Raw genomic sequence first — 24987 nt, forward strand, 5'->3', positions numbered from 1 at the left:
AACATAACAATTGAAGAAATGGCTAGGACCATGTTGAATGATTCCAAATTAGGTGATGTGTTTTGGGTCCATGTAGTGGAGACAATGGTGCACATTCAAAATACAAGAATGCTTAGAAGCAATAATGACAAGACCCTGCATGAACTATGTAAGGGAAGACCAACAAATGTCAAGCACTTCAAAATCTTCGAGAGCAAATGTTATGTTAAGAGGAAAGATAAGAATATTGGGAAATTTGAATCTTGAGTAGATGAGGGCATATTTGTTGGGTACTCACACAAAAGCAAGGCATACAAATGCTACAATTTGAGACTCAACAAGATAGTGGAAAGCATCAATGTAACTTTTAATGAAACCTGTGAGTCAAAGATGAAGCATGAATCCTCATCTTTAAGAAGGGAAGAAATGAACGAACCAGAGCAAGAAGGAAAAGTAAAGGAAGAAGAAGTTGTAGGAGAGTAAGAGGAGTCAACTACCAAACAAGAAAATAGTTAGCAGGCATCATCTAAAGCTCCTAAATGTTGGTACCAGAAGAATCATCCATTTGATCAAATTATTGGTGATGTAAATGCATGAATAGGAACCAAAAGAAATAGGCCAAAACAAAGCCATATTACTTTAATATCCACGTTTGAGCCTAGCAACTTTGAAGAAGCTAGATATGATGAACACTAGATAAAAGTAATGAACAAATAATTGGATCGGTTTGAAAAGAATTACACATGGGAATTGGTTCCAAGGCCGAAGGACAAGAATGTCATTGGCACAAAATGGGTCTTCAAAAACAAGCTGAATGAAGATGGATAGGTAACCAATAATAAAGCAAGATTGGTTTGTAAAGGATATGCGTAAGTTGAAGGAATAGACCTCAAAGAAACATTTGCACTGGTGGCCATGATGGAATCTATTAGGATGTTCTTGGCCTATGCATATTCGATAAAGATTAAGGTGTATCAAATGGATGTCAAATCAACTTTTCTAAATGGAGAATTGAAGAAGAAGTCTACATAGAGCAACCTAAAGGATTTTTGGTTACGGAGAAGAAAGATTATGTTTGCAGGTTGAAGAAGGATCTATTCGGTCTCAAGTAGGCTCCTAAAGAATGGTATGCTCGCCTTGATATGTATTTGCAAAAACAAGGATTCAAAAAGGGAAATGTCTATAGTAACTTATATATAAAAGTTGGCCAAGACAAATCAACTCTCATTGAGGTGTATGTGGATGATATCATCTTTAGAAGCGATGATGACAAACCAATTAAGAAGTTTGCAAATGATATGAAAAGTGAAATTGAGATGACCTTACTTAGTGAGTTGACTTTATTTTTGGGATTCTAGATATCTTAGGAAGATGATGGTATTTTCATTTGTCAATCCATGTATATCAATGAAATGTTGAAGAGGTTCCAAATGGAAGATTGCAAACCAATTAGCACTCTGATGGTGATGGGTTCCAAGTTAAGCAAGGACGATATATCCAAGGAAGCAAATAAATGACTATATAGATCAATGATTGATAATCTATTGTATGTGATGGTTTTGAGACTAGAAGTAATGCATGCAGTTGGGCAGGTGCCTGGATTCCAAGCAACACCAAAAGAATCCCATGTTGTTGCAGGAAAAAGGATCTTTAAATATCTCAAGGGAACAATGGATTTTGGACTATGGTATCTGAAGGGAAATAAATTGACCTTAACAACTTATATAGATGTAGATTGGGAAAGAAATATTGATGATCACAAAAGCACCAGTGGAGTAGCCTTTTATTGGGTGATTGTCTTGTTTCATGGTTAAGCAAGAAGCATTATCTAGTCTCCGTGTCCATAGTAGAAGTAGAACGTATCAGAGCATGAGCATGTTGTACTTAGGTTCTCTAGATGAAGCAAACCCTATAGGATCTCCAAGTAAAGTTTGATGAGCTAGTTATTATCTTCTATGATAACACCAGTGCCATAAGTCTCTCCAAGAATCCTATAATGCATTAAAAAACAAAACACATTCCTATTAAATACCATTTTCTTTGGGAACAGGTTATAGAGAAGAATATCAAGGTAGAGTACATTGGGACAAAGGAATAGATAACCGACATCTTCACCAAACCTCTACCTCGAGAGACCTTTGAGTATCTTCAACAAAAGCTCGAGATTATACCAAGTTCACAATGATATATATTCCATCTAGACAAGTAGATAGGGGGAGAAAGGCATGTTACAGGAAGAGAGAAGAAAATATATTGTCAGGGGGAGTCATCCTTTGCCATTGATGTCAAGGGGGAGAGAAATCAAGGGAAGAAGTTCAAAGGCATGGAGTCAGATCATAAGGGGCGTACGTGTGTTTCCATCAATGACAAAGGGAGGGATTGTTGAACCATGGTTGTCATTGATGCTAACCCAAGCAGTAACCAGAAGAAGCCCCACTTTCGAGGACAAAAATGACCAAGAATATCAAGGACTTTGGGGTTAGGATAATTGTCATTTGCTTCTCCTCATCATGTTGATTCTGATGGTATGTGGTACGTCTCCTAATTCCTCACGGTTGAGTATTTACACCTCTTTAAAGATTAGAGCCCTAATTTTGTTCAAGAAGCCCCAAAGGATATGCTACAAGTAAAAAAAATAGACAAAAAAACGGGCCTAAGAAGATTTTGTTTAAGGGAAAATATAACCAAACTTAAATTAAAGTCAGCCTAGTTAATTGTGGGGTTTTTGGCTCCAAAAATTGAAACTGAAATTGAATTTTTTCCCTCCCATTTGCATAAGTCAGAGCCCCTCTTCTTCACTATAAAAGGAGAATCGTTCTCTCCTCAAAGGCAAGTATCAAATATTGATCCTATGCAAAAATATCTCTAATTGTCTGCGACCTTTGAGTATTATTGCAAATATTGAGAAGGAGATTGAACCTTAGAAGGGTTTTGGGCTTAATGGTTACATCTTTGGGTTATGGTTTTCACTATATTACAATACACATGAAGAAGGGATATGTATGCGATCTAAAGCCTTTGTGAGTTTAATCAAATATTTGTGGAAGCCAAGTTTTCTTGTCTGAGATCTTCGACCCTCTTAGGGCACAAATTAATGACACATTTTGGCATAACATCTTCATTCCTTGCAATTTGTTGAAAGATTTTTTTTTGTGGTTGATCTAAGATATGGTTGTTGAAGCCTACTCGATCCCTATGATAACTTGTGAGGAACTTTCATGGCCCTAATCTATACCTTTCTAGATGGTCTTCTTGGATATTTTATAATTGGACAAAAATATGAGGGATCTCTCTGAAGATCAGTGCGGATTCTGAGGTCTATTTGGTGGGTTTTGGAAGAAGTTTTGTGCCCTATTTATGAGCCTTTTCAAGAAAAAATTTGGCCCTTCCATGCCCAGATCATAACACCTAAGGAATTATTTTTTTGGCTCGCTTTGTGGCACTTATAATCTCAGTTTCTTAATCGTATTCGTGACACAAGATTCTCAATATCCTTGTTTGAAATTTCTAAGTTCTAAATCCTTATCTCTCAGTATGAATTAAAGGTATACTTTTGTATGGTTGAAACATGTGATCTAGAGTTAAACACCTTGAGCCATCTCTATAGCCTCAGTGATAATGATATTTACAGACCATTAAAATAGTTGTCTCTATTCAAAGTGCTTTCATTGTATGAGATGTAGGATGTCTTCTTGTGCAGTCTATGGCTAGTTTGTTGGATGAATTATTTTCTAATCTTGAAAGAAGCTCACTTCAAGACCTAGTGTGGAATGTGGTAAGGTATTCCCATAACCATACATATTGATGAAATATTTAGTCTTCACAAGGCTATATTTGGTGATATAATTTGGGAATTTCTATGAAGTTTGGTGAAACACTTATAGACTAGTGTTTGACTAATATTATCCATGATATATTTGTAGCATGATTTGTGTATTTGGCACCTATTTGACCTTCTATCATTGATTTGGGGAAAAACATTTTTACTTGTTATATGAAACCTGATCAAAGATTGTGCTTAAGATCTATAGTAGACCGATATGATATTTGTTCCGTGAAATGGTTGGTTTATAAAAGTCTGGTCCTCAGATCTGAAGCAAGACAATGACATCGTTACCAATAACATCAACAATATGGAATCTAAGGAAAAGCATTAACAATAAAGGGTGGATAAGGATTAGATCAGACATCAATGCCATCAACTTAAGGGCATCTTCACATTAGTAGCATTTATGCATCAACAAAATTAAGGTATGAAATTTATTAAAGACATGTTTTAGTAATCTAAAGGAAGATCAATTGGGGTATGTTATCTAAAGGCATCTTCCAAATAAGGTAAGATAACAACAATTTCTCGAACTTGTGTTGAATTATGTTGTTGAAGAAGTTTTATTTTCTATTGTATATTTGAAGCATACATCAGTAGTAAAGGAGTTTATTGAATGCTTTGTAAGTGGGTCACTGTCCATGGTACGAGAGCCCACAATTATTTTTATATTTTATTTTCAGGGCGGTTGAGTGGTGCAAAGTAAGAGAGTGAATTCTCCTTCAGGTTGTAGCCTGAAAATACTTTATGGTGGCAGGGTGGTGCTAGGGCAAGTTGGAGCTTGCAACGTGTTGGAGAATCCTATCAATTGTAGCTGATAAAACTAGGGCATTGGAGCATCCTTCCAGTTGGAGCTAGTAAAACCAGGGTGTAGGAGCATCCTTTCAGGAGTTGGAGTTACCTGATAAACTTGAATGTTTTTCTAGAGTACTAGGGAGTTGGGGCTTCCCTTTTAGTTGGAGTTGAAGGATTTTTGTACTCATAAAATCATTCATTGGAAAAGCATTCAATGGTTTTTATTTTGCAAGGGCTTCCACCTAAAAATTTGTTGTGTACTTCTCTCGTGATGTGTTGTTGATTACTGTTATATGGTTCATGCTCTAAATTTTTTATAATTAACTAATTGTAAGTGAAATACTCATTCACCCCCCTCTCAATATTTCCAACAACTTATTCTATAAATAAGTCAAATTACATTATCCCACATGTATCATGGCAATATAATTTCTCAATACCTCTTGGTATATAATAACGGTTAGCGAGTCCCATAAGACAAAAAAATATGATAGTCTTATCATTATATATGGGTGAAGCATTTGTAGTGGTGCTCTTTGTAAGATTGGAGTTTTCTGAAGATAGTAAAGACATTATTACCTTCTCATGGATGTTTCACCAATTGGGATTTTACCACGTAAACACAACGTGTCCTCTCTTTTTTCTCTCCTTTCTTATGTTGATTATATGTTGTTTTGCTGGATAGGAGGTTAGGTTAATAAAGTTTTTACTTATTTATATTGTTATGTATTTATACATATTTCAATATTCTAACATGGTCCTCCATAGGTGATCCATCTCCAAAGTCAGTATTAAGGGGGTGTGTTGGAATATGTCACTTCGGAAGGTAATGATGTCCAAGTTATGTAAGAAGAAACTCCATTTTTAGGTAAAAGTGATATATCCCACATTCATCATGGAAAATACCCTTGTAATAACTTATTATATAAAGAAGTGGAATTATATTATCCCACATGTATTATGGGAATGTAATTTCTCAACACCTCTTGGTATATAATAGAGGTTAGGGAGTCCCATAAGACAATAATAAAATATGTAGTAATTTTATAACTGTATAGTGGTGAAGCATTTGTGGTGGTGCTCTTTGTAAGAATGAAGATTTATGAAGATAATAAAGACATTATCACATTCTTGTCGATGTTTCCCCAATTGGGTTTTTACTACTCTTTTATTTCTTATGTTGATTACAAGTTGTTATGTTGGACAATAGGTTGGATTATAAAAGTTAGGATTTGTTTACATTGTTATATGTTTTTGCATATTTTCAATACTCTAACATTACAAAACTTACATAAGGAAGTGTGAATATAATTTTCTAGGACTAAAGTATACTTCCTATCTATGTTTATTACAAAGTTAAACATGTTTATTATTAATTTAAACATTACTATCGTTAATATTATTAACAATTATTTTTCCAAGTCACAAAGCCCAAGGAAAATCCCTAAGTACTTCCTCTCATTTCGAGGATGGTATCGAGGGTAAATCTAAAATTCTTCAGGGAAGAAGGCCAATCTCTTTTCAAGGATGGCACTGAGGGCAAACCTTAAAATCTTATGGGAATAACGCCAATTAACTATAAGGCTTGAAGCCATTACAACAATATACTATTTATAAGAACAACATGTCACTTGCAAGACTTAAAGTTAGGAGGGGAGTATAAAAATCATTCCTTCCAACCACACAAGGAAACTCAAATGACATTTTTTCTTTAATATATGTGGATGAACTAAGAAATTATTGAAGGGTAGTAAAAGTTTTAGAACATCATAAATATGATTGACGAGAAAGAGTGCTTGTTCAAATTTCCACATTGGTACCATCTAATATTGCTAATGGAGGTAAATGTTCATGGAATCAAAATATGCAAGGTTATATTGTAGCTCTGTTTATCCCTGATTATTGTATAGGATAGAAATCCTACTCAATATATTCTTATGGTAACATAACAATTTGATAAATAACATTTGAAAAATATGTTCCAATGAAAACATTATTGCAATCGATATTATGATATATAAAGGGTAGAAATATAGTAACAAGGTGAATATATCTACTACTAAGATTTAAGTGTGTTGAGTGATTGAGAACTTATAATGGTCCATTCGTCTAATGCTTATATAACCATGTATGAAATCTGCCCTTATGTACAAAATATGTAAAGCTTCAAAACAAACAAACTTAAAAGAGGATGATAATAAATTCAAAACCCACATGAATTGATCATTTTCCAACTACTTTTTTTTGTTAATTACCACGGTGAATCAGAAACTTGCTGGAGTAATTTGGGTGAGAGCCAAGATCAAACCTAGTGGCTGCCATTATAACACCAAGAGTATACCCAATGATCTGTAAGAAATTTATACCAAGAATTTATGACTTAGCAAGAGTGAAGACTCCATGAGGGTGGGGAAGCCTACTCCTTGAGTCTTATCACAACAGGCCAGAGATGTCCCCCATGGGATTTGAAGTCAGGCGGAGGGAATAACATCCTATTATGCCAACTACTTAGTCGTCCTATGAGGAGGCATCTTCCAACTACTTTTTGTATGGGGTAAATTGCATTTCCTTAAAAACTGGGATTAGAAAGTAGTACTAAAAGGCCTTAGGTTAGGCTCTCATTGGGGAGACCTATCCAAAGCCAAAAAATAACATTCCATAGGGAGGTACAAGATAACTGAGTAATAGGATGATCAACATTTAACATAGAAAAGTAGAGTAACTAGCATAACTAGTCATAGAAGTATATAGTAGGAATAAAAAGCCAAAATAACATGATCTTGACATAAAATTAAGTAAGAGGATTAGAGTCCATGACAACAACCTGGATGGGATCCTTGTTGTCTCCACTAGCGCCCCTCATTGAGGAAGGCATTTTGAGGTGCTGCTCTACGCTCTCCATCCGTTTGTCCATGTCTTTTGTGTGACAACATAGATGCTTAAGGGAATGGAGGATGTCTACCCGATGCTTATGTCAATCAAGTACAATTTTTTTCAGAAGAAAATTCATGCACTAGTAAAGATCAATTGTCTACATTATTGATTAAATTTGCCACAAGTGTGTATAGTGTCTGGTACCCAATTTGCCAACTCAACAAGAACCTCTGTGTCCGAGAGGTGAAATCTATGGGAGGAGCCTTCTCCCTCAGGCTGGGTTAACTATTCCTTGATGGGACCTAGCGTGAGGTCATGGAAATAGGAGGCAACTTCCTTCAGGTGGTGATGCATACTCATGCTACCCCTATGGGCTTGCTCTTGATAGTAGGATGCTACCATGTGTACACGAGATGATTGATGAGGCAAAGGGGAGAGATAAAAGAAGAGAAAAAAGTCAGACACCAGAGAGGAGGAGAAAAAAACAACACAAGACCGAGGGGAATGCCACGTCCTAGGTGCATGGAGAAGAGGGTCATCACTGATTGAATGACAACCAAAGGTGTCGCTACTCATGACTTTTGGTGACGAGGAGGTAGACTATATGGGAGGGAGAGGGAAAACAAAAATGAATGGAGACTTGTCTAGGGCAAAGTTGAATAGAGAAGTCTCAAGGTAGTTGAATAACATGAGTGCAGGGATGAGCAATGGAGGATGGAGAGGAGAACACAAGGGTGGCTAAAATAGACCAGAGGGCGGGTAATTTGGTAAAATACTAGACGAGACCGAAGTGCTAGGAGAAAACTAGTAAGACTACACCAAAATCAGTTGCCTAGAATGTTGAGAAAACCATTGGAGATGGACAGGCCCAAACATTTGATCAACTGGAAACCTTGCTAGTTTAGAGAAGTAGGGTGAATTCAAAATGGAAAGAAAAATACAGTAAAAAAGAACGTTACCATCTATAATGCAATGTCATTGGACTAGGGACAATGCAACTTCCCTAAACTGGCAATTGTCCAGCTAGGGAGGTTATTTTTTTCCAAACCAGAGTGTCGAGGAACCAGGCAATAGAAAAATATGAGCATAACCATTGCAAGTCCTTCTTGGTGAGATTGTCAAGTTATGCTTCCCATTAGGTGTTATAGAGCAAAACATAAAATGGATTGGGAGTCTTGAAGCCATGGTTAAATTTTGCCCCCATTGGAAAACCCCATGAGCGAGAACCCGATTGACAATCAATACGCGTGACAAACCACTATGGGTCGAACATAGATTGGACTGAATGACGGTTCTTGCGTTTGGTACAGAGCTATTAAGATTATCATGAGGGTGTGTTGCCACACCCCTCAGTCCTTTGGTTAGGTGGGATGATGACAACCCCACCACACTCCCCTTTTGTCTCGGTAAACACCCGATTCAAGGATCTTCCAATTACTTAAAATCAAAGGGAAATTGATTTTGAGGAGCTATTCGAGGAGGCTAAATCTATTTTTGCATTAAAAATAATAATTCATCAATCCAAAATTATAATTTTGACAAAGCTTATTTAATTGAATTTGGCAAATAATAAAAAATAAAAAAGATAAAAAACATTAAATGTTCTTCAATTCAAAAAGACAAGGCGATAAATAATGTTTAATTTAAAAACGAATTTAAAGTAAACATCATAACCCTAAAAATGAATTAATTTTTTCATTATAAACCTTGTGATAAAAGAAATTTAATTTCTCTACTTATTTAGTAAATTTAAAATTAAAATAAGTTACATAATATTTTGATATTTTTTTTGTTGGTTAAGTAGGTGGGACTATACAACCTTGCTCGGGTGGAAGAACATGAAGAACTAGTTTGCATCAAGGAACAACTCTACAACAAACTAAATTATACACATCTAGTCAATACACCCATTCAAGTACTATTGCTATTTCCATGTCCCCTTGATGGTTTCAATTAACTTATGGTCATTTTACTTCACTTGGAATTTACTTGTCTTGTTGCATAATGAAGTCTTTGTTCGTAGATATTTTGTATGCATTTGGTTAGTATATGGACATTTGGGACTATTGGACATGTGTTATATTCTTTGCATGATTAGTTGTGATTCAAACCCAATTCTTAACGTAAGGGTGGTGGAGGTTTTTCCCCCGTATAATTATCGCAGTGGGGGGTCCAAGAGGAGAAAAGATACTTTTATGGAGCACCCCTCTAGTGGGGGCTTTAAGGGGTGGCTCCCCTGAAGCAATTTTTTTGGGAAATTTACCTTGTAAAATATTGTAAGTTCATAGTAAATATGGAACTTTCATTATTAGGTCACTTATGTGAAGTTATGTTAGGGTTTTTTTGCCCTAGAAAGCAACATTTTTTAAGAGGGAATTGTATAACAATTATGAAATAATTGAGAGGTATTGAAAAATCTTATTGATTTTCTTGGTTTTGGGTTTCCAAGTTAAACTCTCTATGTTAATGTGCGTGTTTTTCTATTGGTTTGGTTTCCAATCTAATAGACCATGACAAAAGAATTTTGATATTATGTAATTTAGTATCAATTTAATAAAAAGAAGCTTATTCATTGAAAAAACGTCGTTGCGAGTACATTGTAGCTCTTTTATTGGTTTTCCAAGATTAACTTTTGCCATTGGTTTGGTTTCCAATCTAATAAACCATGACAAAAGAATTTTGATATTATGTAATTTAGTATCAATTTAATAAAAAGAAGCTTAATCATTGAAAAAAAGTAGGTGGGACAACCTATAGGTTTTGAACTTCTGACCTTCACATCAAAGAGTATTTATTATTATTATTAAATGAAACGAGTAGAGATTTGTATTATTAAAAAAATATGGATTACAAGGCCATAACCTTTACATATTCCAATCTTCCTTGTAGGTTTGAGATTGAGCACAGAGACTCAATCCAAACCCTCAAGCGAGTCCCCATGACACAAAGACTTCAAACACTTTCCAACTAAATTTTTCAAAAAAACCCCAAAAAATATAGACACATTTACATTCCTTTTTTCACTATAATCTTATTTTGAGTGACTTGTTTTTCTTTTAGAAAAACCTTTTCTTTTGAGATTTTTTTTCCTTTCTTCCCAACTTGAACCCAACTTGCATTTTCTGCAAATTTTGGCGGATCGTTCTTCGACAAGTGCACAATTATATTCTTGAAATCTTCCTCATTCGCTTAATCTGCCTAAGAAGTTTCCATTTCAACGATATTCCTTGTGGTTTTCGGAGGGAGTCCGTTTTCCACAAGGGATTGTTGCTTTTCCACTAACGACGCGTCTAGGGAATCCTTATTGGCAATCAAAGGATCCACATTGACAAGCAATTTTTCCTACTTAGATTTTGTTGTTGCAGATGTAGTTTCTTTGACTGTATCTGCTTCCATCTTGTCTTTTGGTTCTTTCTTGTCCCGAAGCTCTTCCTCTTTGAATACCGTATAGTGGTCACCTTGTGCTCCTTCTCACCATTTGGGCCTTTTGTATTTTTGTTCGGTCTTTGCTATTCTGAGAACGTTTGGGGCAATTTTTAATTACATGCCCCATTTCATAGCATGCTCTACATCGAAATGAAATATTATCATAGTTGAGATTTTGGACCCAAGCATAGTTCGTAGCCATCAAATTAATCTCTACAAAAAAAACACTTGTCAAATTCCATGCCCACACAAATGCGGGCATAAGTAGTCTTGTAATTTTTTTTCTATTGTCAGGACAATGACAATAAAACTTTTCCAACACATTCCCAATGGAGGAAGCAATGTATGATTCAAAAGATGCAAGGGAAGGTTTAGAAGCCTTACCCAAACTGGGGCTGTGGAGATTGATGCCGTTACCAGGTCTAAAGTGGGAGTCCATAGCTGCATGAAGAGGCCAACACTCCCCCAAAACCACAACCCAACTTCACAAATGGCCTTCTTGTCCTCAGTATTATAAAAAACAACCACAGTGAAGAAACCCCGATCCATTGGGTAAATATTCAACTCATTTCTTAAAAGGGGCTTCCATGTCTTAGAGATCCATTTATACATATCAACCAACCGCGACCGATACCATTAAACCTGCAAACCCAACCATTCTTTAAAAAATATTTTCTCACAACAAAAAGCTTACAAATGAAGTCGAGAAAGAGAAGTTCAGAGAAACCAAAATCTTGGCCGTGAAACTAATTGTAGATGGAGTAAATGACAACCTTATTCCATATAAATCTAACAAAGACTCCACTCAAGAAATGTATGGGGCTCTCTCCAAATTGTTCGCCATAAAGTTGTTGGGAGGGTTCAATTTTTAGAAATGACAGATATTAACAATATATCTATATTAATATATAGAACATGTATGTGGAAAAAGAAAACAAAAACTAAATAACATAACAACTTTACATATGGCTTGGAGTATGCCCTAAAACTGTTTCTGCTTAGCTAAGAGCTTGTCTTCCTCTGATGTAAGGAAACATGTTAACAACACAAGGCCCAAAGACATATAGCAGGAGTGAAAGCCTGCCCCCTTACAGACCACCAACGGGGTATTCTAGGTGGCGTGATTTTCCTTGAATAACGATGATGAGTCAGCTTGCATTCGTGGTTAGTAGCCAGAGATAATTGTCCTCACTGCTGGTTTGACAATTAAGTTATGATATATTTTCTCACCATGTAAAAAAATAGCACAACTTTACACTTAATTAAGAATTTTATATAAAAGAATTCCTTATTTCCGGGATGAAAATGAAAAAACATTGTAATATCTAAGTTTGAAATTAAATTTATTATTACAATAGAGTTAACGTTACCAAATAACACAAATACCTTACACCAAATTATAAAAGACATTTCTAGAGACACAAGCACAAAACCTTGTCTCATTCGTGTTGACATAAAACTTAAACTACCACCACTGGCATTTGGTTTACGAATTAAAATTAGATATCGGCGGAGTCCTCCGTATAGTTCTAGACTGTTCGAGAGAAAAAGTTAAACGACAAACCAAGAGTACCAGTACATTGTAGCTGTAAGGCTACAGGTACCGCAATTCGCATTTAGGGTTTTAGCCTTAAAATCTTGGTGCGTTTCTCACACCACCCGAGTTCGAATCCGTGCCAGTTCATTCGTGCATCTTGTTCACAGCACTGATCGATAGCATGGCGACCAATGCCATTCTTAGTAATAGAATTCTTTCTTCTGGGGTGCATCCTTCTCAAATCGTAAGTTTCTGTGTCTTCTCCTGCATTATTTTTCGATATTCTGTGTTTCGAGCTGCAGTTATCCTGTTCAACAGAATCGACCGTTCAGGATTTGAAGTGCAAGTTTTCAGTTTTATCTTTGCCAATAAAGTAATGCCTTGTTAATTTTTTTTTTCCGTGCCAGAGCACGTCGGATAAGAGAATAGCAAGGGGTTTACCGAAACAGTGCCTGTTGGCGAGGCCGATAGCATTGAATGCGAAACAATGGGGAAGAAGAAGTCGGCTTGTTGTGAGAGCAGCGGCAAAGGATATTGCCTTCGATCAGGTGTCCCGCGTTGCATTGCAGATTGGCATTGACAAATTGGCTGATGCGGTTGGGGTTACGTTGGGACCTAGAGGTATGCATGCATTATTTGAAGATAAAACTAAAAATATGCAAAGGGCACCATTGTTTGTTATCGCATATCATGCCCCTTTTTCGGTTCCCGCTAGAAGCCTTTTATCTCATCGAACCGTTTACTGATGGCTCAGTTGGTCTATGGAATCTTGTACCTGCGTTCCAGGAGTTTGTTTTTGATGTTTCCGAGTCAGAGTTCGCTGTCATATATCAGGATTCAATGGGTCGTATTGTATCTACTCTGCAAGATTACTTTTCGACATTTCTGTCGTCGGAGTTAGGGCATGTGTTTTTTCTTTCGGTGTTTATACGCAGGCTTAAAGTTCGATGTCCTACTATGCATTAAAAAATATATATTTTTCTGTTAAAAACTTACAATACACTCAAAGTTCTTACAATACAGTCAAAATGAATACGTTTCTTCTGACTTCTAGTGGCAATAAGTTACAGAAAAATGTTCTGTGGGTTGCCAATTTTCAGCTCTGTTCGTGCATGCGCTTCTTTGGTAGGTTGTTAACCACACAAGTTTATTCATGGCCCCCCTCCCAAACCTTCTTTTCTTATGATACAAAAGACAGAAGTATATTTTACTATATCAACTAGATTATGGTAGCTACTATGTTAAGTGGGGGTGCACCCCCTCTCTCTGTTTATGCTGGTTGACGTACTTGGTATGGTGGATGGACGTCCTTATCATTTAGGGGTAATGGTGATGTGTGGGTGTAGTGTTGATTGTTTTGTGTGTGTCCTTCACCCAATCATCAGATTTTTTATTAATTTACAAGTATAGATCCATCTTAACTTTTGTTCGAACAATCGTCAAATCTTGAAAGATGCAAACCTCTTGCATTGAATTGTGGTATGTGTACCTTTACAACTACAATGTACTAACACTCTATGATTCGACCTCTATGCTTCGATGCTAGAGAGCCAGCCATCAACCTCTTGCTCACTCACATTGAAGCTTAATTTTAGGTTTAGCATAATTTTAGTAATGCTTAGACACTTATGATAGGTACAATGCATGAGAAAGACCAAGTACGTTGTGGTAACTTTATATTCAACTTCTTGTCTATACTAATGTGTAGCCAATCCACCAAATTTCTAGGATGCAAGGATGTTAGAACATTGCGATGCATCTAAAGGATTTGTGGGGAGACTTTCTAAATTTCATGAGATGCAATAGGGGATATGGGGTTTCTATGTAGGTCCCAAGTGTTAAAGGTTTAAAATCATAAAATTCACAATATAGAAAGTTGTAGAGTTGCGTTTGTGTTCCATAATCAATCATAAATTTAAAATATTGATTTAGTATCGTTCTAATTAGAATGTGAAGGTATTGTGTTCTAGGCCAAAATTTAACTGTATCTCTAACAATTAAGTGGGAAAATATTGATGCTTCTTCAAAATTTCTTAAAAGAATGCTTGTTGGACATCAATTGCACTAGGGCTATTGTGAAGAGTTGTTTTTATTGTAAATTCTATTCATTGAAAGCATCTTGACCTAAACCACAACCTAGATCCATCTGAACTCTGGATCTACCAAGCGTCGAGAGGGTTCAAATCTTTTTGCATCTTAAGATATCTACATCTCAAGAGATCTGATCCCTCTTGGTGCTTGGTAGATCTGGAGTTAAGATGGATCTAGGTTTTTTTAATTCCCCCTTCAAATAAGCTATATTCCACATGAATACCATGGGCAATACCATGGGTTCTCATAAACCTTGAGCTAAAAAACCACCAGTAACTTGACCAGTGATGCGGGGGAGCGCCCCCCCCCTTCGAACCCGCTCCCGAAGCGCGCTCCGGGCGGGAGCGGGTCGGGAGCGCGCTCCCCAAATCGCTCCCGGACGGGAGCGATTTTCGGGAGCGCGCTCCCGTAAAAAAATTTGCGCTCCCTGGTCTGTGAGGGAGCGCTTCAGGGAGCGATCGCTCCCGCGCTCCCGGAGCGCTTTTTAATGCCCGGGAGCGATCGAGGAGCGATCGCTCCCTGATCGCTCCCGGGCATTAAAAAACGCTCCGGGAGCGAATTTTAAAATTCCGGGAGCGGTTCGGCGGAAAAAAATTCCGCGGACCCGAAAAAAACAAAAAAATTAACTAATTTTTTTGGGTTTATAAGCCCAATGGGCCAAAACAAAATCATTTCAATGAGATTGAGCTTGAGTTTGAGAGCAAAGGAGCAAGGAGCAAGAGCTGAGGAGCAAGGAGCCAGAGCTGAGGAGCGAGGAGCAAGTGCCAAGGAGTGAGGAGCAAGCTTGCAGAGGTAAGTAACTTAATCATTTAGTTAGTTTAGTTGGTTAGGTAGTTAGTTTGTTTAGTTTAATTTACCTGTTTGAGTTTAAAGATCATTAATTTAAATTAAATTAATAAATTAAATGAATTAATCTCAATAAACTAAATTAATTTGCAGATTCAAGACTCAAACCCTACAAACATCAAACACGATGGACCTGGGGATTTTTATTGGCATTTTCCTCTTCCTGGTCCCTTTTCTAGTTATTATGGTGGTGGAGAGTAGGAAACGGAGGGGGCCTGAAACTGAAGAGGTGGATGAAGAAGCCAGAGGAAGTCAAATAGGTGAAAACCCCAGTGAGGAGGATGTGGAGGGTGAACATGAGGGTCAAAAAACTAAACAAGACCAAACTCCATTGTGGAAATATGTTCACAGGCCTGAAACAGGGAGAGGGGGTGGAACCACTAAATTTCATTGCCCCCATTGCAACAATGATTTCATAGGCTCATACACCCGTTTGAGAAGACACCTTTGCGGGAAAAGGGCATGGGATGGAGAGAAACAAATAGGAATCAGAACTTGCGACGCGGTGTCAACAACAGATAGAGCCAAATACATAAAGGAAGAGGAGGACGCCCAATACAAAGCAAAAAGATCAAGGGGTTTCTTTGAAAGCTCACAAAGAACTCCTTCAGCATCCTCCCAAGGCAGTGGATATGGACATGGAGGCTCAGGGTCATCATCTTTACGCCGTAGAACCATATCAGATTTCCTTGATGAGGGGTGTAGGAATGATGTGGATTCAAAAATTTACAGGTTCCTCTATGCAAATGGGATACCATTCAATGTTCTACGCTCACCTTATTGGCACGAAATGGTTTCTACCATAAATGATGCCCCTAAAGGATACAAGAGCCCTGGGTATGACAAGGCAAGAACAGTTGGCCTTGATCATGAAAAAGCAAAAATATCACATTCTTTGAATAAAATGACAAGTTCTTGGACTGACAATGGGGTGTCCATTGTATCTGATGGATGGACAAATGTAAAAGGCAAGCCATTGATAAGTGTTCTTGCTGTGTCCCGAAGTGGTCCCATTTTTCTAGCTGCACATGATTACTCAGACAAGTTCAAGACCGCTATCAACATTGCAGAAGCATTGCTTGAAACAATTGAGTGTATTGGCCCATACAATGTCATCCAAGTCATCACTGATAATGCTCCTAATTGTAAGGCAGCGGGAGCAATTATTGAGGATAGATACCCGAACATATTTTGGTCTGGATGTTTGGTTCACACATTGAACCTTCTGTTGCATGATATTGTCAAAAACAAAAATGAACAATACCAATGGATTGGTGATTTGTACAAGAGAGGAAAAAAAATGATAAAATTTATTACAAATCATAGCAATACCCATGGCCTTTTCCGCAGTCACTCGAGATTGGAGTTGCTGAAGATTGCGAGGACTAGATTTGGTAGCTATTACCTCACCTTCAGGCGCCTTTTGAAGGTAAGAGAGGGTTTAGCTAGCATGGTATCAAGTCCAAATTGGCAGGTGTTAAAGGAAAGGGCTACAAATGTAGCTGACATTGCAGGTTTTGAAACGGTGGAGGAGGCCGCTCTTGATGGGCAGTTTTGGACAACTGTGAGACAGGTATTGGATTTCACCAAGCCAATTTATAACATGATTCGGTTTGCAGATACAGACAAACCAGTGATTGGCGAGGTGTATGAGCAAATGGATACCATGTTGGGGGAAATAAAAGACATTGTTAATAACAGAGATCCCGACTTGTACAATCTGATTCACGATTGTGTGTGTGAACGGTGGAAAAGGCTTAACCTTCCACTACATTGCTTGGCGTATATCCTTACGCCAAAATACTACTCAGATTCTTGGTTGGGCAAACCTGCAGCAGGGGGTGGTGTTAGGACCAAACCCCATTTAGATCGAGAGGTAACTAAAGGATATCTGGATGCATTAGAAAAGTTGGTGCCTGACAGGGAGGAATGTGCAGCTGTGCGCCTTGAAATAGGCAGATACTTCACTGGCAGTGGTTTGTATGGTAACTTCCATGCAATGGACGACAAAGATAAATTTGATTCTCTCACATGGTGGGAAACATATGGCGGCGACGGACTTTTGCGAAAATTGGCATTGAAAGTTCTTGCACAGGTTGTAAATTCTTCTTCTGCAGAGAGGTGTTGGAGCACCTACAGTTATATACATAATGTGAAAAGAAACAGGCTCAACGAAAACCGAGCAGAAAGCTTGGTTTATGTGCACTACAATTTGAGGTTGTTGAGCCATTACTGTGATCGGGCTAATGAAGATCCCACATATAAAATTTGGGACAATCACCCTGAGGACGACAATTTGGAGGATGGCATTGTACATATGGAAGAACTAGAAGATGAGCTTGTACGGGATGAAGCTGAAGCAGCTGCAGCAGCCATGCCACCTCCACCTCCACCATCCAGTAGCAGTTCTCGGGGCCCGAGTCTTGTTCCATTGCTGTCGCCACCTCCATCGACACCCTCGCGTGGAGGCTCTAGTTCTGGTCGTCGGTCTGGGCGGGAGACTCCTAGAAGACCGCCAAGACCTACTTATACTCCTGGAGACTCTCGTGGCAAGGGCCACTTGTAGATTTACAGTTTACTTGTCTTTTTTAGTTTCTATTAGACTTGTCACTTTAGTTTTCATAACTGTTCAGTGTTGAGTTTTGAGTCCTTGACTCTTGACTCTTGACTCCTTCATATCATTATGACATTATGATATTTTTTGTAAACATTATATCACTGTGACAATGAAAATTTGAAGTTTGAAGTTGGGCCTTGGCAATTATAACTCATTGGTAATGATTGTGAATTATGAATATGATGCTTTGTGAAAGACTAAAGTTGTTTCATTTCATCTCATTATTCATGTTTCATTTTATAAATTTTTAACATTTCATATCATGTTAACAGTTAGAAGTTAGGACTTAGAAATATCTTCGATATTACTTCTTGTAATGGTTAAACTTGGCTTACAAGTACAACTTGTTACTTTGGTGATCAATGATGATAAATGTTTATTGAATTGAATGTTATTTTAATTTATTATTTTACTAAGGTTGATGATGATTATAATTTCTAGATGATTGATGTGATATGGTTCAATGATCAATTTATGTTTTTTTATGTTTTTTATGTCTATTTCATCATTCTACATGTTTTTGTTGACATATATGTATCAAAAATTAAAATATATATATATTTTTAAAAAATCGCTCCGGGATTCGCTCCCAAACCGGGAGCTTCTGAAAATGGTCGCTCCCGCTCCCGCTTCCGCTCCCGCTCCCCGCTCCCGCTCCCGCTCCCAAGTAACACTGAACTTGACCAAGTCGAGTTTACCTTAACTAACCAACAAAAATTAATAAAAAGGAATAATAATGTAAATTTTTTTATTTTAACATAGGGTTATTTTTATTTTATTTTGTTTTGACCGATTCAAAATGTTTATAAGACAGGACATTACAACATCTCTTGCATAATGGGTTGGAGAGCGCCTCTCGGCGCAAAAATTAGACTTTAATCCCTTTAGTGTGTTGAAAGGTGAAAGTACTATGTTGTTTGTGTGAAATGGAAAATGCTAGGATTTGGGAAAGGTTAAATAGTGAAGAAAAACCAAGGTGAGGGTTGTTGAAGAATCTAGGGTAATTCTATGTAGTGTGATTCTTCTTGACTTGATAACGATTTGTGGATTCTTTTTACTTTTTCTTGTTAGCTTAATCTTCTTCTTCTTCTTATTAATGCATGTGTGTGTACTTCATCAAACTGTTACCAAAAACATAAGAATAAGAACACAAGATGTTGGCTCTCTGCGAGGGCCAAAACCTCTCTCCTCTTGAGAGGAAAACCCTTTAGTAAGTTTCTCTTATTGAAGCTTCTTATTGATCCATGCCAAACCCTAGACCCTTGACAAGAATATCCTCCAAGCACAAGTCAAGTCCTTCCTTCTTCTTGCACTTTGTTTCTTGGCACTTCGTTCCCTGACACTAAGTCATACTTCTTTCGGCAACTGGTGATAGACCTTGTTATGCTTAGTTCTATAAGAGATATTTCTCCCTGATCCTTAGTGAACTCTTTTACATAAGATGATGCCTTCCTTCTTTTAACCAATCGAGCTCCTTCTTGATGTGAAGTTGCAAACTTGATGTGACAACACTTTAACCCTAGTTTTTTTGCACGTGTGGGAGGTTTCCCTTAGGTTTTGACCCTTTTCTTCTACGCTTGAGAGGGTCTCTTCTTCACTGTAGTGGGAGGCCTTACAGGCCTTAGTTTCTAGCCCAAACGATGAGAGGTGAACAACTTTGATGTTGCTGCTATAGTGACCACAGACAACCTTTCCTTTCCTCGCATGTGTGACTGCAATTCACCCTAAAACAGTCCTTTAGAATTCGGTTACGTCTCCTCCTTCGCGGCACTAGAGGCTACTTTAAACTTGACTTTGCCACCTTTTATTTGACTTCACTTGCTCGCTAATTTCAGAGGTGATTATTATGTCGTTGGAGGAGTGGACAACCTCTATATACAGAGAACTGCCCATCCTTTAGGCCGACTTGAGGCCGACTTGATGACAATGGGCCAACTTGACTTCCTTTATATCGTTTTTGCTCTTTTGATGATGTCGTTGCATGGAGAGGACTTTGACTTTGCTTGGAGAGATATTCTTTGACTCTTATACAAATATATACATGGTGTAACATGCCCTTGAGGGTCTTCAACAATTTCTTTTGACTGTTTGACTCACCTATAGTAATTTAACTTGTGCTAGACCTATTTCAATGAGCAAGAAACTCATTGACAAATATTATAAAAATAACATTTCTTTTCTTGAATAAATACAAGTATCAAATGTACATTTATGAAGACCGAACCTAGTTACATTTCCTAAAACAAGGGTGTTATGTTCTCACCTTGTTTTACATGGAATAAATTAAAAAAAAGTTTTCATTATTTGTTTTGACTCTATGTTTCCTTTAGGTTTTATAAGGACCTTCCCCTATCTTGAAGTGTCTTGTGGTATTGGGGTATGTCTAGAATCCCACAATGTTTAGCAATGCAACTCAGTATCAAGGATATTTTGTTTCTTTGTGACATCTCCTAGTGTCCTTAGTTTATTTAAGATAACACAAGGCATTCTTATTGAAGCTCCCATACTTGAGCACTGTTGATAGTGTGGGGCAGGTATCCTTGGGGAACATTGAATCTAAGGCAATTATGCATCATAGATGTTGCCCGTGGTGATTAAATATAAAAAATATGCTTGCGGGATGGTTACAATTTAGGTAGTTGGATGAATAGGTTGTTCAACGGTTTATTGACCAACTCATCAAGTTTGAACCTGAGCATTGAGAGAAAAAATCTCCTCCCGTAGTCCATTCAAGGCATATTCTATATCACTAAGGTGGCATAGGAGCTTCACTTCCATAAGAAGTTGGATAGACTAGCGTTGCCTTTTCGCCATGTCATTGTGCCTCTGCAGGGCATCCAACAGTGCTTTGGCGGGGTCCAAAATTCATCATGTCGTCGTTATGCGACTTTGCCATTTTCAAGAACTTCAACTATAAACAACTTAATGCCTTACCAAACTTACACTAGTAACCAAGAAAGAACAATATCCCATATGGGCCAATGGGAGCACTAAAGGCCATTAAATAGTGCACGCCACTCATCCATGAGCCAGACCGAAGTGTATAAACCATGACTACATAAAATCCTTTAGAAGGATGGGGAAAGGACTGATGAAGGGAGGTGAAGATTGACGTCATTAATTTCATCCCTTTATTCCAAGAACAAACTGTCTTGTCCAGTTTAAAACCACCCACTCCTACCAAGGCCAGAGTAAATACATGTACCAAGATTGACAAGAAAATTTTATGATATGATGCCACTTGTTACAAAGAATGTGCCATAGAGGAATAAATTTGAATTTTCGTGGCCAAAATTTGTAATTTTGCCATACCACGAATCCCATCAACTTCAAATTTAGCATTGGGAATTGACTATGATGTAATGTGTGGAGCTCCACCTAAGATAACATAAGTTTTTAATTAAGGAAAGGACTAGGCCAATGACCGTAAATCTTGAAGATCTTATCACCTTTAAGGGATGGGCACAAAATTTGAAATTCCATGATTTATTAGTATTTTGACTTGGTCTAAAGAAGAACCATGTTTTGCCAACTTGTTCGCCACCATGTTTAAATGTTTAAACACGTGAAAATAATCTAGTTGATCAAACTGTGAAGCAAGAATTGAGATCCTTTGTAGAATGGGAGGATTATTTTGGCACACTTCATTTCGAGCCTTTATCACTTGGCGTATAACAATCATTGAGTCACTAATAAATTAAGGATTTTCTTATCCATGGGTAACTCATGACCTTTCAACAATGCGAAGAACTCAACTTGGTTATTGGCCAATGGACCAAAACCCCACGCAAATTGAAACACAATTTCTTCTTCAAGGCAAAATAAAACCCCTTTTGTTCTTGCCTCGCCCTAATGTTGCAACATCTTACTAGTAGTTGTACCTCCATCATATGGTATTTCATACTCTCATCTTTAGCTGTCTTTAATCTTTATTAATTTTATTTTATTTTTCTTTCCATTTCCATGGAGAGTTTTTAATGAAGTTCAATTTTGTCCATGAAGGCAAACCCATTCATTAGAGTGTTTTATTTCTCCATTAGCAATTTTGCAATCGAGTAGAACTTCATTATTAACTTCATTTTTTGTATGATTAGAGTGTTTTATTTCTCCATTAGCAATTTTGCAATTGAGTAGAACTTCATTATTAACTTTATTTTCTATATTTTCTATATGCATAAGCTGCTGGTTTATAACTTGCAACTCTTCCAAGCATGCATACATTTTACTACATAGATGGTTCCATTAAATTATAGCTTCTAAAAATATATATAAATATTGTTAATCATCAATGATATAAATATATAAATATTATTAATAGTAAATATAAATGTATAAATATTATTAATATTAAATATAAATATTAGTAATTATTATCATTAAACATTTCTCTTTCTCTTTGGAGATGCTTTGAGGGAGTGCAGGAAGGGGAAGGAGAAGCCTTAGTGCCACATGGACTTGTCACTTGAAAAGGAGGAAATGTTGCCGTGTGGGGGTTGTTGTCTACCTCATAAATGTTTTCCATCTACCATTGGAGGTTGAAAAGGAAGAAAGCCAATGATATAAGATTTTTTAGAGGATTTGGAAGAAGAGTTAAAGAAAGAAGAGAAAGAGGAAGAAGGAAAATAGAGCAGAAAACATTAAAATATTTCCAAAAAAGATATATAAGAAAATTGACTTTGGCATAACTCTTGAATAGAGGAAAGAAGAGAAATAGGGAGGAGGAAAAGGCGGAAGAAAACAATTAAATATTTTCGAAAAAAGTATAAAAGGAAATTAATTTGGGCATAACTCTTGAATAATCCAATTTGACTTGAAAATTTAGGTGAGTAATGCATAGTAGAATTTTCTAACAAAATGTCTCATTCATAGTTTTTGTGCGTTCAATTGGAATGTGGAGATAAAGACAAATTTCAAATTTAACACAACATAGGGTTGTGAAATTTGTTGCTAACTCAAGTTCAGCTTGAAGTTTCATGGCAAAAGCTAGGAGTGAAGTAGAATAAAGCCTAAGAATAATTAGAAGGAATTCTTGAAGAAATCTCAAGAAATTGGCTTGAGTGAGAAAATGGCTATTCCTTGGTAGAGGCAACAAAAGATTATATTGTGGTGATTGCCACAAAACAATGAATCTTAATAATTTCTCTTATTGGGTTATAGTCCACATGATACTTAAAATAACTTTTGTTTTTTGAAATTTTCTAGATGGTTATTGTTTGCGAAATAAAAGTGTGCCCTTTTGCAATATTCCTTTCAGAATAATTAACTAAAATCCTCAACAATTCATTCCAGAAAAATACACCATAATAAGATTGTATAGTTTTTACCAGCACAAATAAAATTGTAGACGTAAAAGAAACTGCAAATGTTGCAACTTAGAATTGACATAAGACATATGCAACAATCTCAACAAAATTCAGCCTTATTATTATACTAAATAAACACTAGCAAATGGTTGACAATAGCTGTTGCATCATTGGAAATGAAGCCCATGATCCCCACTTTTAACCCACAAATTTGCACCAAATTTGCTCACCAATTGATGTAGTTGAAGCCTTATGAGATTTCTTAATGAAATCTTCACAATATTGAGTTGGGGTTTCATCCAACACACCAAGAAACCCAAGGGTTTTTGTCTTAGGGCTCTTCGAACCTGAAAACCAAGTTCTCAAAAACTCTCCTAAGAGAAAATATTCCAAATCCAAGATATCCCCAATGACTTGCTTTCCTCTCTTTTAAAGATTTGATGGATCTTCTCCAACCTCTTAGAAGCACTTGTATTTTATTTTTTTATTTTCATTCTACAAGCTCTTGCCTTAATTTTATCTAAGTGTCTCTTTCATTTTATTTTATTTAAGTCATTTTTAATCTTGAAAATTGATCAATTTGCCTCTATGATTTCTCCGACTGTTGAAAGTCACTTTTTATCATCCTATCTTGTAGATGTTTCCATTCTGGTCCTAATGAGATATTACATTGAGGTGTTTATCGAAATAATTCGCTCCAAGTAACACCTTTAGCATATTTAATTAAAATATGCTTGCTAATAACCTTGTTTTACAAGGCATTGGAACCGAGAACAAACTGTGTGAAATTGACCATGATGATGAAATATAGCGAGTGAACCCCGTTAGTCCCCATAAAACTCCTCCAAAACCCTTCGGGCCCATCGATGACATAATCTTGCTCCTATGACCTGGTTGTCACAAACCTTGGAAATCCACCCTAACAGCATCATCAGGAAACCAAAAATGGGAACATTACACCTTTGGACTTGGGACACTTAATGCCAGTCAAAAGTTAGAAATCGCTAATTTCCAATAAGCACAAAAATTGGGAGGGGCATTGTGGGAGCAAATAAAGGTTGGTAGAGGAATCGTAAACGCTAATAATATAAGTGTCGAGAATAGATTTTCTGTTGTATCTTCTTTAATTTTGTTTGCAAGTGGTAGAAGTTTGTCTTATATACTTATTTGCATGGAAAATGTGCTAGAAACTAGTAAGTTGCAAACTTTTGAATTTATAGAAGATATATGATTTGTGTGTGTGTGTGTGTGCGTGTAATCTTAAAAACACACACACTCTCTCTCTTTCTCTAATGATGACCTCATCATCTACTCCCTTATATGTGTAGACATTGGATGAACTCACTCAGTGTCCCTATTGGGACATCTTCGAGTTGGCTCCCATCGACTATTGATATAGACAAATCACCATATACTACGATTTGATAGGATCTACCAAGGTGTCGTCTACAGGAACCAAAGATGGAGATCCACGTAATTTTTTGATTTGATAGGATCATTCAAGGGTGCCACCTTTAGGAATCAGAGATGGAGATCCATGTCATTTTTTGGTATCCCTTATACCATGAGATTAGATGACGTGATCACTCCCTCTTAGGGACTTAAGGGGCTCCCTCTCTACTTTTGTGCTTAACACTCTTCATTAGAGAGATCTTTAGCCATAGATCTTATCTACTGTACACATGCCTCACCT

The 24987-nt window shown here is 36.9% G+C and overlaps 1 protein-coding gene across 1 annotated transcript in view; it reads left to right on the top strand.

Moving 5' to 3' along the window:
- Positions 1-12391: 12391 nt before the first annotated feature.
- The window catches only part of LOC149238413 (ruBisCO large subunit-binding protein subunit alpha-like), an 81804-nt gene continuing 69208 nt past the window's right edge, over positions 12392-24987 (top strand). The window contains exons 1-2 of the mRNA XM_089373029.1: positions 12392-12681; positions 12845-13058. Coding sequence (XP_089229155.1) covers positions 12619-12681; positions 12845-13058 — 277 coding nt within the window. The 5' untranslated portion in view covers positions 12392-12618. The remainder of the gene's footprint in view (positions 12682-12844; positions 13059-24987) is intronic.

This window comes from Pinus tabuliformis, chromosome 8 (genome assembly GCF_031772625.1).
Source record: "Pinus tabuliformis cultivar Carrire ecotype Pingquan chromosome 8, CPIR1, whole genome shotgun sequence".
Lineage (NCBI taxonomy): Eukaryota > Viridiplantae > Streptophyta > Pinopsida > Pinales > Pinaceae > Pinus > Pinus tabuliformis.